The sequence below is a fragment of the Apostichopus japonicus genome, chromosome 6 (assembly GCF_037975245.1).
Source record: "Apostichopus japonicus isolate 1M-3 chromosome 6, ASM3797524v1, whole genome shotgun sequence".
Taxonomy (NCBI): Eukaryota; Metazoa; Echinodermata; class Holothuroidea; order Aspidochirotida; family Stichopodidae; genus Apostichopus; species Apostichopus japonicus.
Window position 1 is genome coordinate 17,600,126 of NC_092566.1, and position 16,652 is coordinate 17,616,777.

Here is a 16,652-nt window from a genome sequence, read left to right on the forward strand (position 1 = left end):
TTCCTCTTCACAACCGGTTTCGTCCTTTTGGGACTCATAAGGCGAAGGTAGGAATCGAACCCGTGGTACACATCTGTCATACCACTTGCTACACATTCATTTCTTATTGACCTCTCCCGTCACTTACAGTAAATACAATGAGCCGTGAAATTTGCTAGATTTGTCCTTTTATTATTGTTTATCTATCCGTAACTTATTCTTCTTCTTCTTTTTTTTTTGGGGGGGGGGGGGGGGGGGTAAACATGATAGGTGGCAAAGGCGTTCATCCGTAGACAAGTCATATATTTAGTTGGGTATGATATAAGGGACTTATTTGAACATGAAGACTGGGTATATATAAATCATTCTTAGCTGTTTTTACAAAGCAGTTGTACATTTGTAAGCAGTGTCTAATGTGTAGCAAGTTGATGGGCGTTTGTTATATCACTTCTGTTCTCGCTACATCAGAAATGGCCAATCGTGTCAACCTAATATTATCTTTGGCGATATTGTTATTGAATAATCCATTCCGATGTCTTGGTCTAACCAAACCTTCGGCAGTGAAGCTCGAGAATAACGAGTATTCAGGTGTTGTTATCGCCATACATCATAGTGAACTAGAGAATGAAGATCTCATCGACGAAATTATTGTAAGTACCAAGAGCCGTATAAATAATCACAAACACCAATTAATACTACATCGTACCGGCGTCGGGCCCTCGGGTTTAGTTTTGTTGTTGGGCAATAGAACGTTGTGTAGACTAAATATTGCTCCAAAAAGGTATTTCGGTTGTAATTTCGGTATTTGACTTGTGTCCCGTGAGCACGTCTTCCAAAAAACCCTCGACCTACTCGACCTACTATACCAAGGTTGCTACAGCAGTATTATAAGAATCAGGTAACTATATATATCAATCAATCATTGAACATATTGCGCACGGTAATAATACTAACCTTTCCCCCATCCCCTCCGTCAAAGCGAATAACACCTCTTATCGGTAGGTTATCCCGTCAAGGACCTTTAAATGTCTCGTGAACCAGGGTTTCATTATGTAAAAAGGAAATAGAAAAAAGGAAAAAAGTCGCCAAAAAGAAAAAGGAAAAGGGAAAAAACGTCGCCAAAGAGATAGAGGTCGGCAGCAAAAGATCAAACAACTTGATCCATTCTCAATCCCGGTGCCTCGAGAAACATTGAGCTTTTATGTATGTCACACTTCCTTTCCCATATTGATCATTTGAAATCGTTAATAAATGGTTCGTCTACTCTCACCACGGATTTTTTTTTATCAGTTTTACGTGACCGTTTCTTTCTTTCAAAATACATATTTCTAATATGAAAGGAAATGGTCAACGACGCCTCCTCGTACCTTTACGAAGCTACAAATAATCGCGCTTTCTTCAAGGATGTCACCATCCTTATCCCAGACACTTGGCCAGATAAACCTGATTACCAGTCACCTGGAAATTCAACATTTGAAGGTGCCGATATCATCATTGCACCAAGAAATCCACGTTTTGCACCGACGTCCGTGTTTCCTCCTGCTCCACATACGAAACACTATGAAGGATGCGGCAAACAGGCAGCTTATATACATCTCACCAGCCACTTTCTTCTCAATGAAACATCTGAGGAACTTTATGGCAATAAAGGTTTGGCACAAACTTTGACACAGTTTTGTTTTTCTAGACAAACCGTTTTGTATCAGTTCTCAAGGTATTTTCGTGATTTGGTTGATTGTAAACATAGTAAATACCAAGAACTGAATTTCCCCGAGTGCTTGCAGTATTAGGAAGAACTTTTCGATTGTTCATGGTGTTACTTTTTTGGCGGACAACACACCAGGAAGTATATCATGTAGGTACCTACAAAGTGAGGGTGCTTGTGAGCGTCGTGACAGGCTCAGAACTAAGTTGGCTACACTGCATATGTACATAGACTATATGCAACTTTAGGTCAACGTCCAGTCACGTAGGCCAGTAACGACATATTTTAGCGCGCACGCGCACAACAATAACTAGCATCACTACAATTGTAGAGCTTAGTTTTACCCTTTTTTAGGATACTCTCACTTAGGTTACATATTACCCATAAGAACCAAAGACTTAGGTCATGAGAAACTAATTCAGGGCGTTCAATGGCCTTGATATGCACTTCCTCATAAATCCCGGCTACTTTAAACAAAAGAGGTTACTACTGTGAAACAGAAGTGGCAAACGAGGTGTTTTTTACACAACGTTTTTGAAGTACATAAATAGTTATTATTAACTCGCTTGCAGGAAACGGAAACGTATTGGGACAGGAAAGGTTGTTATGCCCTTTGTAATCGTAAAGATCAAGTTCACACGAATATCATCGAGGTGTTAAGCATCTGCAATGTAAACGGAACAAGCTACGAGCAGTTGAATGGTTCAGTTCACCAATCGATAAGCAACCCGTTCCACATCATAGACGCATGCTCATTCAGCCGTTAATGTTTTCTTAAGACAACGGTTTCGTTTCCTTCTTCACACACTTCAGTGACTCAGAAAAACCAATTGATCAGTGTAGCATAGCTTCTTCTTTCCAAAACAAAAAATCAATTGTACAATTATAGTTCTGATACCAAAAACTCAAAGATCTTGTTATGTTGAGCAAGACCGAGTTCACAACTTAACAAAGCTGGGTAGGGTTCACGTAGCAGTGGTGTGATTCCGTCAATACTTTTGTAACCACAATGCGCTCCAAGACGTCGGTGGATGATTCAAAGCTATGTACTTATGAGTTGCGAGAAGGAATTAGCATGACAATGCAAAAAACCGTGTCTTATCCATAACTCATAACCCTTGAAGTATCCTGCAGAATGTGTAAACCTGTTGGATAGTAAACATGAAAATATCCAGTTAACGTTACATGAATGCCAGAAATTACCAGTTTAAAATTGTTAAGTACAGGGTAACGCAGCAGCGATATTTATGTTTAGCATCAAGAAATTTGAATCTAGAGACAGAAAAAGATTCGTTACAGTGTAGTTAGGCACCTTCAAAGATAAATAACGGCCTCCCATCCCCACCATATTCCTCTAAGGCTACTAGAAAGTGATAAAGAACATAAGGCCGAAAGAAATGTATATGATAAACGGAATTGTAGGAGATACCATGGATAAATATGCCGCACAAGGCAATGCATTGTGTAGTCTGCTCAATTAAATGGTGTATCCGGGCTACCGTAGTAACGCCACTTAAGAAGTGGGATTCACATTCTACAACGCAAAAACAATACTATTCGACAACCTTTGACATTACATATCCGCTAAGCTTTGGTCGCCATTGTACACAAATCTTGTTTCTGTTCACCTTGTGCCAACGCTTACTACCGAGGAACTTATTTGAACACATAGTGAGGCAATTTTTGATAAATCCCTGTTTAGGTAATAAATAGTATCCACCCCAACCTCCCTCCCGCACAACAAGGGGGTTTGAATATTACATGTTACAAGAGCCTGCAAAACTTAATGATATACGTGAATATAAAGAATTTCCATTATGTTATAATGAATAGCGCTAACTGCAAAGTAATTTTTTCTTTAAACGTCTCTTCATGTTGCCTATAGCGATTTAGCGCCAGGATTATATTTTGTATAATATCCATGAACGGTAAACGCGTTAACTGTTTAAATAGATGTAGTTTCTTTCCCTTTAATTGTACTTCCAACAAGAACTTTGCACTGATCATAGATTTCGTCTTTTGAAAGAGTTTTATAAGGCATTAAAGGAGTCTGAGTACGTTGCCATAAAATGTTGTTCGTATTTGTAATCATCTGTTATTAATGATTTTTACTTTTTTCCTATATCAGGGAGGGTACTCGTCCACGAATGGGGCCATTACAGATGGGGTTTGTTCAACGAATATCCAGACCCCATCGGAGATCCAGAACATTACAGGCAGTTATATTTTTCGGTAGAAGAAGGAAAATGTCTCCTATCCGTGTAAGTACACGAAATTCGTAAGGTGAACGTGTTTCTAGAAGGGGTATGGGAAGTATGGGGGAGGTGATCGAAGGTACACTATGTATACCGTCAAAATAATGTCAACCATTTCATTTCACCTGACACAGAAGTAAAAATCGAAAAGCAATTGTAAACACACTGTGTTCTCTAGTTATTATAAAGGTTTATACAACAACTAATTATATTCCGGCCATTTGATTGGTCAATTGCTCGTCGATTGCATGCAAAATCCGCTCTATTGCACTCTATGAAATAGAACCATGTGTTATACTTTTTTGACAGCACTTTTTTTCAATGGTAAGAGAGCAGAGAAACCTGTCTGTTCAATACAATCTGTTGCATGAGTGCATTTTATATCCAAATTTGGAGTTGTTGTATAAAACAAATAATGAATGGTTTCCATTCGTGCAATAGTGCGAATATTTCATTCGTTGAAAGATATAATTTGTTTCATTCAACTCGGCTGCGCCTCGTTCAATGGAACATTCCATCTTTCAACTCATGAAATATTTGCACTATTGCACTCATAACCATTTATTATTTGTATAATATCATATTTTGTGTAAATCTCATATGTCCTGGACCGAGTGATACAGAGCTGCAAACTGGATACAATGTGGCATTAAGTCTAGTAAGTTCATCAACATGTTTACATGCCAATCCTTAAATTCCGTATGTACTTCTGTAATTGGATTCAGAGTTGTGAGGATTTAAAAAAAAGTGTGGGGAAAGGAGGGAGAGGGGGGGGGTAAATAAATCCCCGACTAACTGATCCTTTATGGGAGGTCCAGAGGCAGATCAAGGTTTAATAAAGCAGGGCACATGGCTATGAGTTCGTTAAAGCCGGTGTTCCATGTAGAGGCTCTAGCTTTATGAATAGGTCAAAACGCATGGTTGTGCGAGAAAATTATTTTGAATATTTTTGTGAGGTTGAAACAGAAGGTGGGTTTACACCCCAAGATCCGCACATTAGGGCGTCCCGGGCCGGCGGGAAAGTTCGATTTATTTAAGAAAATAAACTGACGGTGTAGGTATAGGCGCAGGACTACCTCTCGTGCCTTACCAATCCTTGGCGCACGCCACCGATTGTACTATTTTTGTGCACGAGCCATTTAAAGATTTTGTAAGTTGAGACTATCTATAATCGGGAAGACTAATCGATACCGACATTCTTTTCTCATTTTTATTTGAATTAGTTGTACACGAGGCTGGAACATCACCTCTGTAACTTACAACGATGATGGAACATATGTTCCCAATACTGATGTGCCATCAATATCAGACCTTTTTACCTGTAAAAATTTGAATTTTATACCAAACAACATGCAAAGTACAACTGCTAGTATAATGTCCGGCTATACAAATTTTCCAACGGTAAGTTAATATAAACGGGACAAGACAAATATGATCTTATAGATATGGAAATACCATTACAAACAAATAAGTACTATTATTTAAGATCTGATCAACATCATTCTATCTAATCGCTCCCTTAGGTAAAATGGGAATGTCAAGTTCTGTCAAGGTCGTAACTGAGGTCAATGGTCAAAGGTATATTTTGTTGTGTCAAAATTCCTCCTAAACGGCTGTTCCGATTTTCTTTAAACGTGGTAGGAAGTTACCCCATAAACGGAACTCGCAGACTCGCAGAACAATAGGTCAGACGTCAAGGATCAATTATGCACAAAAACATGATTATTTAGTATTATTTGTGTTTGGTGGCTGTAGCTTGAAGTGAAGTATCAAGTTATACCAAAATATGTGGTTGCAACGGTAACAAACATGAACGGTCAAAGTTCAGAGGTCAAAATTAGTAAGTAGAGACATTTTGCTATAACTCTAAAGGGAATCATCGAATTGACTTGCAACCTCCACAGGTATAATGAATGGTTATGTCAAGCGCTATCATATTTTGTGGTTAACATGGGTGTTAATTTAAAAAAAAAGTATATAGCGCATGAATTTTTCATTACTGTGAATTTGCGACGAGATATGCAGCCCCATGGATTGTCCTCTTGTTATTTTGATAAGTAATGCTACATAACGATACTACTGTAGATATCACCTTTAAGCAACGGTTTCCCATGTTTACAAAGGTATTTCTGCTTTTTTTAAGGTGAGGAAATTTTGCGACGATTTGGAAACCACCGACCCAAGCTTAGAACACAACCCAGAAGCTCCGAATAAACACAATAGACTATGCAATCAACGAAGCTGCTGGTCAATAATGAGAGATCATCCTGATTTTAAAGGTCAATGTTCTCAACTACCCAATGCAACGACGGAAAAGATGAAGACAATTATGATGCCAATGAGTTTTACGTTAACAAAAATCTCGACGATAACGATGACACATTATTTTGATTATCCAAATTAAGTTTACAACAAGATGACAATAACGATAAAAATAACAGATTTGATGATGATGATGATGACGACGACGACGACGACGACGATGACCATGACGACGATGATAATAACGATGATGATAACGATGACGATCTGGGTATAACAATGACGATGGCCATAATGATTAGGTTTCCAGCAATAAGTATGATTGTAACGTAGCTGTCGATGTCCTTGATCGTGTTGTTTGTATGTTGCATATTCATCCGTCTCTGCATGACGAAAAATGTGCATGAAAATAAAATGGCAAATTAACAATTAATCGCTCAACTAAAGGTTATCGTGTTTTTTTTCTAAACGAGAGTGTTTACGTTTTCTCTGCTCTCTTTCATTCCATAGATGCTAATTTGCCGAGTCTAGTAACTCTTGACGTGACTCCTTCTATTGTACTGGCACGTTCGAAACCAAAGCGTGTTGTTCTAGTTTTGGATACATCTGGGAGTATGAATGTAAGTGTTTACTTTACATCACTATTTTAAACCATGACAGGAAATTCCAAAATTTTAACAAAACAAAATGGATGAACATCACTTGTTACGACCTTGGAACCTCGGAACATTATACAAATCCAAGCTACAAATGGAACAATCTAAAATATCTTTCTGTGTCTAAGATCTTATATGACATTTATCAAATATTCCATTAGTAGTTAAAACACAAACTAGATGAACTTCATTAATACTGCGAATAAACAAGGCATATTTGAATGAATATTCCTGTTGATTCATTGATTTAGTATACACACAAGTGCATGTTTCGAATACTTTTATTAATGTCTGCAACTTCTTTTGACTAATCCACAGAGTCTTAACCGAATTTCAAAACTCGCTTCAGTATCTCGAAACTTTATCACCAACGTAGTTGTCGACGGCAGTCATATTGGCATTGTACAATTTAGCAACCGCGGTATAAGGTTAAGTGGTCTTACCGTAGTAGATTCAGACGATACACGACAAAAACTAGCTGACTTGATACCGACGGATGCATCTGGGAGTACCTGTATTGGATGTGGTCTGGAAATAGCTTTGGAGGTAAATAAAATAACAAACTTCGAAGTAATCCGAGAATTAAGTATTGAAGTAGACACCAAATCAACAATCATCATTCATCTATGTGAAAGCACATTGTGTAAAACTTCCTCCAACAGCTGAGGAAGAATATTATTTCTCCTCGTATAATGAGGTAAACAAAATTTTTAACGAAAAAATAAAGTTCGCACACTCGGCAATGCTTTTTACTGAAATTTTTAGCTAATAGCAATAAAACCCTTCATAATTGTTATTAACGTTATAATCTATAATCTCCATTTCCTTCTCTTAAGATTTTGACAGAAAATGGAATGGACGCTGCAGGAAGTCTGGTAGTACTTGTGACGGATGGAAAAGACGGTGAAACTACTAAAACGAACGATTTTAAAAACCGTTATATCGAGGAAGGTGTATCAATCGATGGTGTTGCTTTTAGTAACACTGCCGAAGAGAACATAGTTAGTCTGCAAATAGAAACGGGTGAGAAAATAACTTCTTAACTTAGAAAGACAATAAGTTGAGGTCGAAATTGTTTTATTATAAAGTGTCTTAAATAAAAACAAACGGCATTAGCCGAACAACCGACACATCTCGGGAAAGCTCGACCACTTGGAATAACCAGGAGGTGCAAAATATTCCTCTTAATGGGAAGGGACACCCTTTTCCCTGAACCCCTCACCAAAAGAGTTACTATCTTATCACCTCTCCACCAGTACTAATAAAGATGGTTGCGCCCTTGAGCTACAGCAAACAAAAAAGGGAGAAGATAAGAAAGACCCATTAAGTTCTGTAAATTTGAGAATGGGAACACTCTTCAATCAATCAATCAATGATTGGCACACTGTTGTGACTAATCACTAAACATTATAACCTTTAAGACCACCCATGATACCATAAAACTATGAATCATTATCAATGTTTAAAAAAACCTCGGAATCTGTTACGTTTCCACTGAGTGAATATTTAAAATGATAATGACCATTCCATATATCTGAGGCCATCACAGTTGGACATTAACTGTAGCATTTTACCCATAGGACACATTGATTGTTTGGATAATGTACGGTTCTATCGGTTTCTAGCTATTTCTGTCGGTGACACAGCTCCCATGGGGAGGGTAGGGAGGGGAGGGGGAGCTGGTGATATAAAAGGGGGCACCGATCAAGGGTATAGCTGTTGTATTTGTATGGTTGTACATAAAGAAAAAAAATAACTTTGCTCAAAACGGAATGGTAACACAGTGGTACATAGCAGGTTTTGTTAATACAGTAATACATGTTGAAAATATGTCATGAATATAAAAATAATGTTTTGCGGACCCTCTTAGGAGGCAAATTGTTCCTCCAGACCGATGCCCCTTCTTCCACTGGCTTATACGAGGCATTTCAATCAACAATGGAATCTGGTATAGCGGAGAATAACAGACGCATTGAGGTAAGCTTCAGGTTCAAAGCCAAAAGAAACCAGATCCTGCATGATAACGTTTCACAAAATATATAAATTCCTACTGCGTTTTGTCACTTTTCCTGAAGAGGAACATCTGGGTGGATTGATAAAGACTCTAATAGGAGTATGCCACCTCAAAAGAAAAACATCGACCTAAGACTTTCTGACCTCAAACAACATGTTTACAGTGCCGTACAAATTGGTCACGAACCCATTCACGGGTACTCTGTTGTTCGTATGTTGTTACAAAAACGTTTATTGTAGAGTTTATTAGAAGTGATAAATCAATGGATTGACATTAGGCCTAACATTTAGGACTACTGTAAGGAAGCCGACCTCACCATCAATTAAGCGTTGACTGGGTTTGCAAATGACAGCTATTGAATATTTTGTGCGAGGTTGAACAGTATACCGCACAGACCGTTTCCTGAATCCGCGTATCGCCGGCTGCCATTTGTAAACATCTTGTTTTCTTCTTCTAACTGACTGTTAAAACTGTTTCTGTTTTATCAGAGTATATTTACTCTAATTTATGAAGCGGAAAAAGTGTAACTTTCTGAGAATTTTGCACAATATAATTTTAGAGTGCTAATTATCACTGTCCAGCTTTGAATTTTTATAACAGCTTTGCTTATTGTAACTTCAATGACACGTGTTACTTTTTAAAGTCTTAGAGTTTACATGTGACTTTTATAACTTACTTATGTTCTACTTCACCTTTCAAGTTGCATGCGTCCTCGTCAACATTTGAACCTAATCAGGTATTTTCTTCTGGGGTTTACATTGATCCAACGGTTGGAAATAACACGCTTTTCGATTTTTCGTACTTCGGTGGTGCACTAGATGCACAACGTAAGTTGCTTTGTAACAACTTTTTCGAGTTTAACCAGACGACTTAAGGCACAAACTGAACATTTGAAAACACTGCTATCAGTATAGGTTGCATTTCTATAGCATTTTTTTTATTTCGAGTGTGAGCGTTTAAACAACTAAGGTTCATTAATTGAACTGACTAGACTATGGAATATTCTACACAGACCAATTTGGTCAGTTGTTTCAGTTGCCACGCAAAGTTCATTGAGAACACATAAAAGAACTAAATTTTCACTGAGTTATTATAATTTATGAAACAAAAAATTAACAGTAAGATTTAGGAATGTATACCGAGGAGCCTGTGGCATTGTCAAGTTAAACTTAAATGTCAATATATGGAGATCTGGAATAGCTATAGCTTTTTTCCTTTTGAATATCATATATAAATATTCAACTCTGCATAAAGTCATCCTTTAGATCCTGGGTTTTATGTTAAGTCTGATTTGTATTCAGCAAGTTGTGTAACATTATTGATTTCAGTTTGCATGACTAGACGACTTCTTTAAATTACGTCTCATTCGAACGTGTGGTCAGAAGTAGGGTCCACTTGCAGGCGAATATTCAATTTTGAGTAAAGTAATCCTTAATTCCTGGGTTTTGTGTAAGCTTTGATTTGGTTTCAGGAAGTTGTGTGAATTTACTGACTTCACGATTTTGCATGAATATGAAAAGGTTTACTTAACTTAGAGCTATTTTTGAACTTGGATTCTGAAGCAAGGTCTACTTGACTCGGCGTTAGGAGACAGCACAGGCCAATCATCAGCTTATAGAAACTACATGCTACTACCGTGTCCAAGTCCCAAACTATAAACGTCTGGAGACGGCAATATCCGCCTGAAACCTTGATAGTAAATTCATGAAATATGATTTTGTGTTCATTCTTGATTAAAAGATCCATAATGCTCTAAAGTAGCCATTAGGTCAGTTTATCGTAATTTGGTAGAGACTGGGGACCAGTTTTTGTTTGTTTTCAGCATTGCAGATTGTCATAACCAATCCCATGGATGAGGTTTTCGATGTCAGCCACGAAGGTTACGGCGAAGATTTGACTTTTCAGATAGTTACTGTTAGAATACCAGGAACTGCTGTGGTACGATATTTTGTTGGTTATGAGTTCTACATTTACTTCTGAAAGGGCAGTACCGTATCAGGTTTGCCTTTTCTCTCGTCCAGCGGTTGATAACATACATTATTGTGAGCATAAAATTGTACGTACTTTTTATTTGCTGAACTTTTCGCGGAATAGGTATATGGCCCCGCCTCCGAAGTAATTTCTAATATCAATGTGGTGTCAAAGTATACATGTACATTTGAATATTAATCGCAAGAATGGGTAAAGTTAAATAATTTGTTTTAAATTTCCCAACAACGGGCACTTTTTATATCATTTTGGTTGTAATTTCTCAACAACACAGCACTTTTTAAATTACGTGAAAACCTGGAATACCTTTAATTAACAAATGGGTAAAAGGTTACCTTCCTATAACATGGAGAGCTTCTACTTTATAAATAGAAAAACTGACACTTTTGAGAATCTTCACAAATTGGGAGTACTAATTCCCACCCCATAGCAACCAGCTAGAATTCTCAATATTATCAAACATTTACTGTAAAAGGTGGAGCTTATGGTTGCTATTTGCAAGGCTTAAACATATATCGAATTCTATCGAATTTTTGATCATTGCTATATATTTGCAGCCTGGGTTTTGGAGTTACAAGGTTACAAATATAAACAGTTCTGCGATTGGTGTTCTCATTACCATATCGACTCTCGCATCGCAAGATGGTGTCGATCCAATCATCGTTTCTTCAGAACTGAGTGGTTCTATTACAGACTTTGCCAATGACAAACCTCTGATAGCATTTGGCGAGGTTCGTCAAGGAACGTATCCAATTATCAATGTCATGGTTATTGCAACCATTGAACGTCCTCCTGATCCAAAAGGTATTCCTCAAGATCCTGTGCAGATACAACTTTTGGATAATGGTGCTGGTAGGTACACTTATGTATTCACAATAAAATGTATAAATATATAAATAAAAAAAGGTTTAATGCAACTTTGAATTATACGAATATATCATAGTTCTTCTTCTTTTAACTAGCCAAACTGATATTTTGTACCTCTGTGGACATCCAGCAATTCCCAAATGTAGCAGTTTTATTTCAGAGTTTATGTCATTACTTCTACTATGTATCATGTTGATTTACACTTGCTACATCATGGAGCGTCCCCTACAGCCGTGTGGCGTCTACCAATGTTATCAGTGTTATTTATCGTCATTACGTTTCCATTTCTGCACTTCTGGTCAAAAACACACGATGGCAAGGTAACTTCGAATCAAAGTCTCGGCCTGGCGATACTACTCACTGATCATGACAGTGTTTGCTCATTGGCATTGTATACCAGATTAGGCGCACTCTTTTGAAAACACGCGGTGTTAGAGTACACGTCATTCCTGTATGTATATATTCGAATACTCGTAAATCTTGGAGTCTAAATGCACTCTCCAAAAAGAAGGACTCAGCATATGTAAGCCATACAAACCCAATCTACCTGCTTTCAATCACTTCCATTTGTCTTTACCTTCGACCAATTTTGCGACTGTTTTTTAACTATACTTTAGGTCATCTGAGACTCGTTCGTTTATCTTGATCCCCCATCACTGTTAGGAGGCGATACGAAAGATAGCGTTTTTCTTCTGGTCTGTCCGCAAAAGACAGAACTGTAGTTGCCAATGAACTCAAATCAAACGTCTTCGCGTTTCAGTTTATAATTATTTTAATGAATATGCATTATTTTCTCAGGAGCTGATGTAACGAAAAATGATGGCATTTACTCTCGCTATTTCACGAACTTACTGGTGTTGGATTTTATGGCATCAAATTGGCCTTTTTCAATGAAATTGGTTCAGCAATTATACTGAGGCCTGCTGAACTTCCATTTTCTCGTGTACCAGCTTATGTTGATCCACAAGAACTTTTGAAAGGAAACATTCCAATCATTGGTGAGTTTGGAAAATCACATACAAACTGACCTTCTGATCAGATCTCGAATTGTGTAAAAGTAAGTTGGCCTGACATTTCGATCCTAGCAGGATCTTCTTCAAAGGCTAAAATCGGATCAAAGGCTAAAATCAGATCTCGAATTAACCGACGACATTGAAAGCGAAGTGTCGCCGTTTCTTATATGCCACTTGCGTAATGCCTTTGTTGCCCACATTGTTAAAATCATCCTTTTAAACCAAGTTGACTGTTAACCACTTTTCTTCATAATTTGCACATTTCGTGGCATTACACTGCAGCCATACTGAGTTTAAATATTTTGTTTCAAAAATCCTGCAGTTTTCCTAAATTAGGTTCGGCAAACTCTAACATACAAAATGTCCTCAAATATACATTCATGATATGATTGCGTAAACTCCTCAACTTATGATTTATTGCTCTTTTTCATCTCAATCCAATTTTATATATTCAAAAATGAAGTGTTACTATCTAGTTGACAATATGGTTCCAAGAGATGACCTCTGCAATGTTTCAAGCAAAGTATTAAATTGGAAAAAAATACTATGACATTAAAATGCCTGTGAAGGTAATTACCATTACCTGTATGAGTAGTCGTTCTCCATGACATGTGGCATATCGAGATATATACCCCAGTTAGTTCTTATATGCTAAATTCTGTTCAGATGGTACTATCTTGCCCTTACCTGGTATTCCTGTTCCTGAACCTGACAGTGCACCAGCACCGAGTTTTTCAAGAGGCATATCCGGGGGTTCCAGTCGAGTCCCCGAAATACCGGAGAATTGGAGCCCTGGTGATGACGTTTTCCCTCCAAATGCTATACTTGACTTGATAGTGACATCGTCGTCTTATGAAAATGAAACAGCAACATTGCAATTTACAGCTCCTGGAGACGATTTGGATAGCGGATACGGTAAATATGCCAGCTGTCACTTTTATTGGAATATTGACTACTTATATAACATAATTAGGATATATTGTCTCCAGTTTAATAAAGTTTCAAAAGTCGCTAATCATATTTAGGTGAATCAAGAATTCCGAATTTCAAAATTCCTTTTACTCTTGTAGCCAATAAGAAAAAGGTATCAAGCAAGATGCGCCATTCTATTCTTTCTTAACACGGCTTCTTTTTCAAATATCTAAGCTTTTAAAGTTCGTAAACACGGGTGAGGTTTGGAATGGAAAAAAACTCTACCTGCTTTCTACTAGAGATCAAACTGTTTCATCCTATTCAACAGCTTCGTTTTACGTCATTCGGGTAGCTGAGTCTAGCAATCACTTCAAAAACAACGGGACCTCCATCCTCCCACTGAACACTACTGATATTATTCAAGGAAACATTTTGTCACCAAAACTGTCTGGGGAGCGTGAAGTTTTCGTTGTAAGGATTTCGATTCCAGCAAAAGGAACCATGTTCTCTTATCATTTCGCAATACATGCCGTGGATAACTTTGGTAACCAAGGAGATATTTCCAACATAGCCTCAGTAACTATTGATGTACCTATCCCTCTTACGTCACCTGCTCCTGTAACTACTGAATTGCCATCAACAACAACAACAGCAACAGTAGCAGCAACAACAGCAGAACCTACTGAAATATCGTCGACATTGCAGGAAACGACAGCAGGAGATGAACCGGCCGTCACAATAGGATTGGTAGGAATAATCACTGGAATAACGTTCATATTGGTGATCGTTGTTTGTGGTTTCTTTTGCCTGATCTATGTTGTGGCAAAGAGAAGAGCTAAAGCAATAGGACACGGGCAAGGGGATGACCACGAGAGAGGGTACGCTGATCCACACACGGTCAAGAATAAAGTCTTCGCAATTAAAAATTAATTACAAAGGGAAGAAGAAGACAGATTTCAAGGATATTAATTAGTAATCATGCATGGCTATCTTTTTATGATGTCATCGCAATTCCTCCAAACAAGTATCTTGTTCCGTTTTGGAGAAATGCTACTATATAGTTCATATCTGGGAGATGTCAGTTGTAAATCTGTGATATCATAGTGCCGTTAAGATCAGAAACCTTTACTTTCTTTTTGTTTTTCTTTTCATATTTTCAAGGAAAATTTGAAACCCCTGCCATCATTTGGCCCTGAAAAGAGCTTCAATATTTTAGAATCAACATTTGGAAAATCCATATTCATGTAAGAAAATAAACCTGTAATAGATAAAGGAAAACCATAAGGACAATGTAGCACATGCGGCTCGATGATGTCGTATGTAGACTTGACCAAGTCTTTAAACCTTGTTAGTGTTAAAATATTAGATCTTTAATCTGGAATAAGGCATGTAATCGTCCCATGGGTGCATATATTCTCTCCATACAACTTGTGTTTTATTAACTGCTACTTATCCAAGCAAATGTTGAGGTGTATATACGTTGGCACAGGGCCATTGTTATTTCAACTATCATTGTATTTTGTCATTATGTTTAGTCTATTTCTACTTGTAAATAAAACAGAAGAAGCTTTATTTCGGGTACTGTACACAAATGCACCATAGTGCTTTATATGTAATCGTCCCATGGGGCATATAATCTCTCTTTCTCCATACCATTTGTTATTATTTTACTTTCTCTGTTCACTGCTACTTATCAAGCAAATGTTGAGGTTAATATACGTTGAGGAGTGTTAGCTCAGTGGTTAACGCTGGTGCCTTTCAATCATAAGGTCCAGAGTTCGAGTCACTCCAAGATTAATGTATGTCGTCCAGTTACAGAATTGTTGACAACTGACAATTCATATGAATCTATGAGACTGACTTCGGTCAGCTTGAGGCTTTGATAAGTCAATGATGGCTTCTTCGCGAGTTCCTGCTTCTAAAAATACATACATACGTTGAGACAAAGCCACTGATTTCAAGTTTTCATTGTCTTCTGTAATAACGGTTAGTTTATTTCTACTTGTAAATACAACAGACGAAAATGTATTCGGGTACTGTACACAAATGTACTATAGGGCTCGATCGTCCCGAGGGGGCGTATACTATCTCTCCATACCATTTTCCTTTGTTTTTTTATCTTACTTGCTCTGTTCACTGTAACATAGTCAAGCCCGTAACCAGACCAAGGCACGGAGGGCGTGCCCTCTTCACAGTACAGACTATTTACAGTACTGACTAATATCCCCCCTCCACCCCATGGGTGCCATCGTTATATGTACGAAAACTGTAGCACATGACACAAGGTGTGCGTCTCTCCTTACATTGTTGGTGCCCCTCGATAAAAACTGGTGTCCCTCCATCTAGGCTTTCCTGGCTACGGGCCTTTGCTTACCTACTTACATTTAAAACATAAGTTTCCATTGTTCGTATATTTATGCAGTCAGATTAGTTTATTTTACGTTTATCAAATTATGAATTACATTACCAAGTGTAAACTGACCGGCTCTGTGCGTTTTTATTGTTTATTCATGTTGATGTTCAAACAAAAACAAGACCAGAGGTTGACTGGGGCATAAATTGCTACTTGGTCATGTGATCAAACTTGTCAGGACATGTCCCCCCCCCCAATATTTTAGGTGGGGATATAGTATCTAATATCTCCCCCCCCCCCCCCAGTATTTGGTGGCATAGTTTTTTTTTAGCATATTTTTTTATGATATCTCTAGTAATTTCGAAATAGCAAATGCTAAGATGCAATTTACAAGGCCGGGGAAGTGCCATTTCCAGCGATCTGGAAAGCATTTTCGGCCAAAATTTTCTTTTGCGCTTAGCGCCAACTTGGCGCCACGCTTAGATAGTTTGCCTACAAGCTTCGCCCCTCCCTTGGCAAATCCCTCGCAAGGCGCCTGCCTAACCGTGTCACAATTTGTTACTATATATGACCGAAAGTTGTTTTTACTTTTTTTTCGAAATGAATAGCTAGACGTACCGCATCCGTAATGAAATTAGGTATATATA

General features: G+C 37.8%; 1 protein-coding gene across 1 annotated transcript; it reads left to right on the top strand.

The window, feature by feature from the left end:
• Positions 1 to 334: 334 nt before the first annotated feature.
• Positions 335 to 16,249, top strand: LOC139969176 (calcium-activated chloride channel regulator 1-like). Its single transcript, XM_071974023.1, has 15 exons — positions 335 to 629; positions 1,320 to 1,629; positions 3,813 to 3,945; positions 5,163 to 5,340; positions 6,083 to 6,218; positions 6,712 to 6,821; positions 7,176 to 7,403; positions 7,694 to 7,880; positions 8,728 to 8,834; positions 9,572 to 9,698; positions 10,694 to 10,809; positions 11,418 to 11,712; positions 12,526 to 12,725; positions 13,407 to 13,655; positions 13,981 to 16,249. The coding sequence occupies exons 1-13, from the start codon at positions 393 to 395 to the stop codon at positions 12,642 to 12,644; spliced, it is 2,283 nt and encodes a 760-aa protein (XP_071830124.1). The 5' UTR covers positions 335 to 392; the 3' UTR covers positions 12,645 to 12,725; positions 13,407 to 13,655; positions 13,981 to 16,249.
• The last annotated feature ends 403 nt before the right edge of the window (positions 16,250 to 16,652 follow it).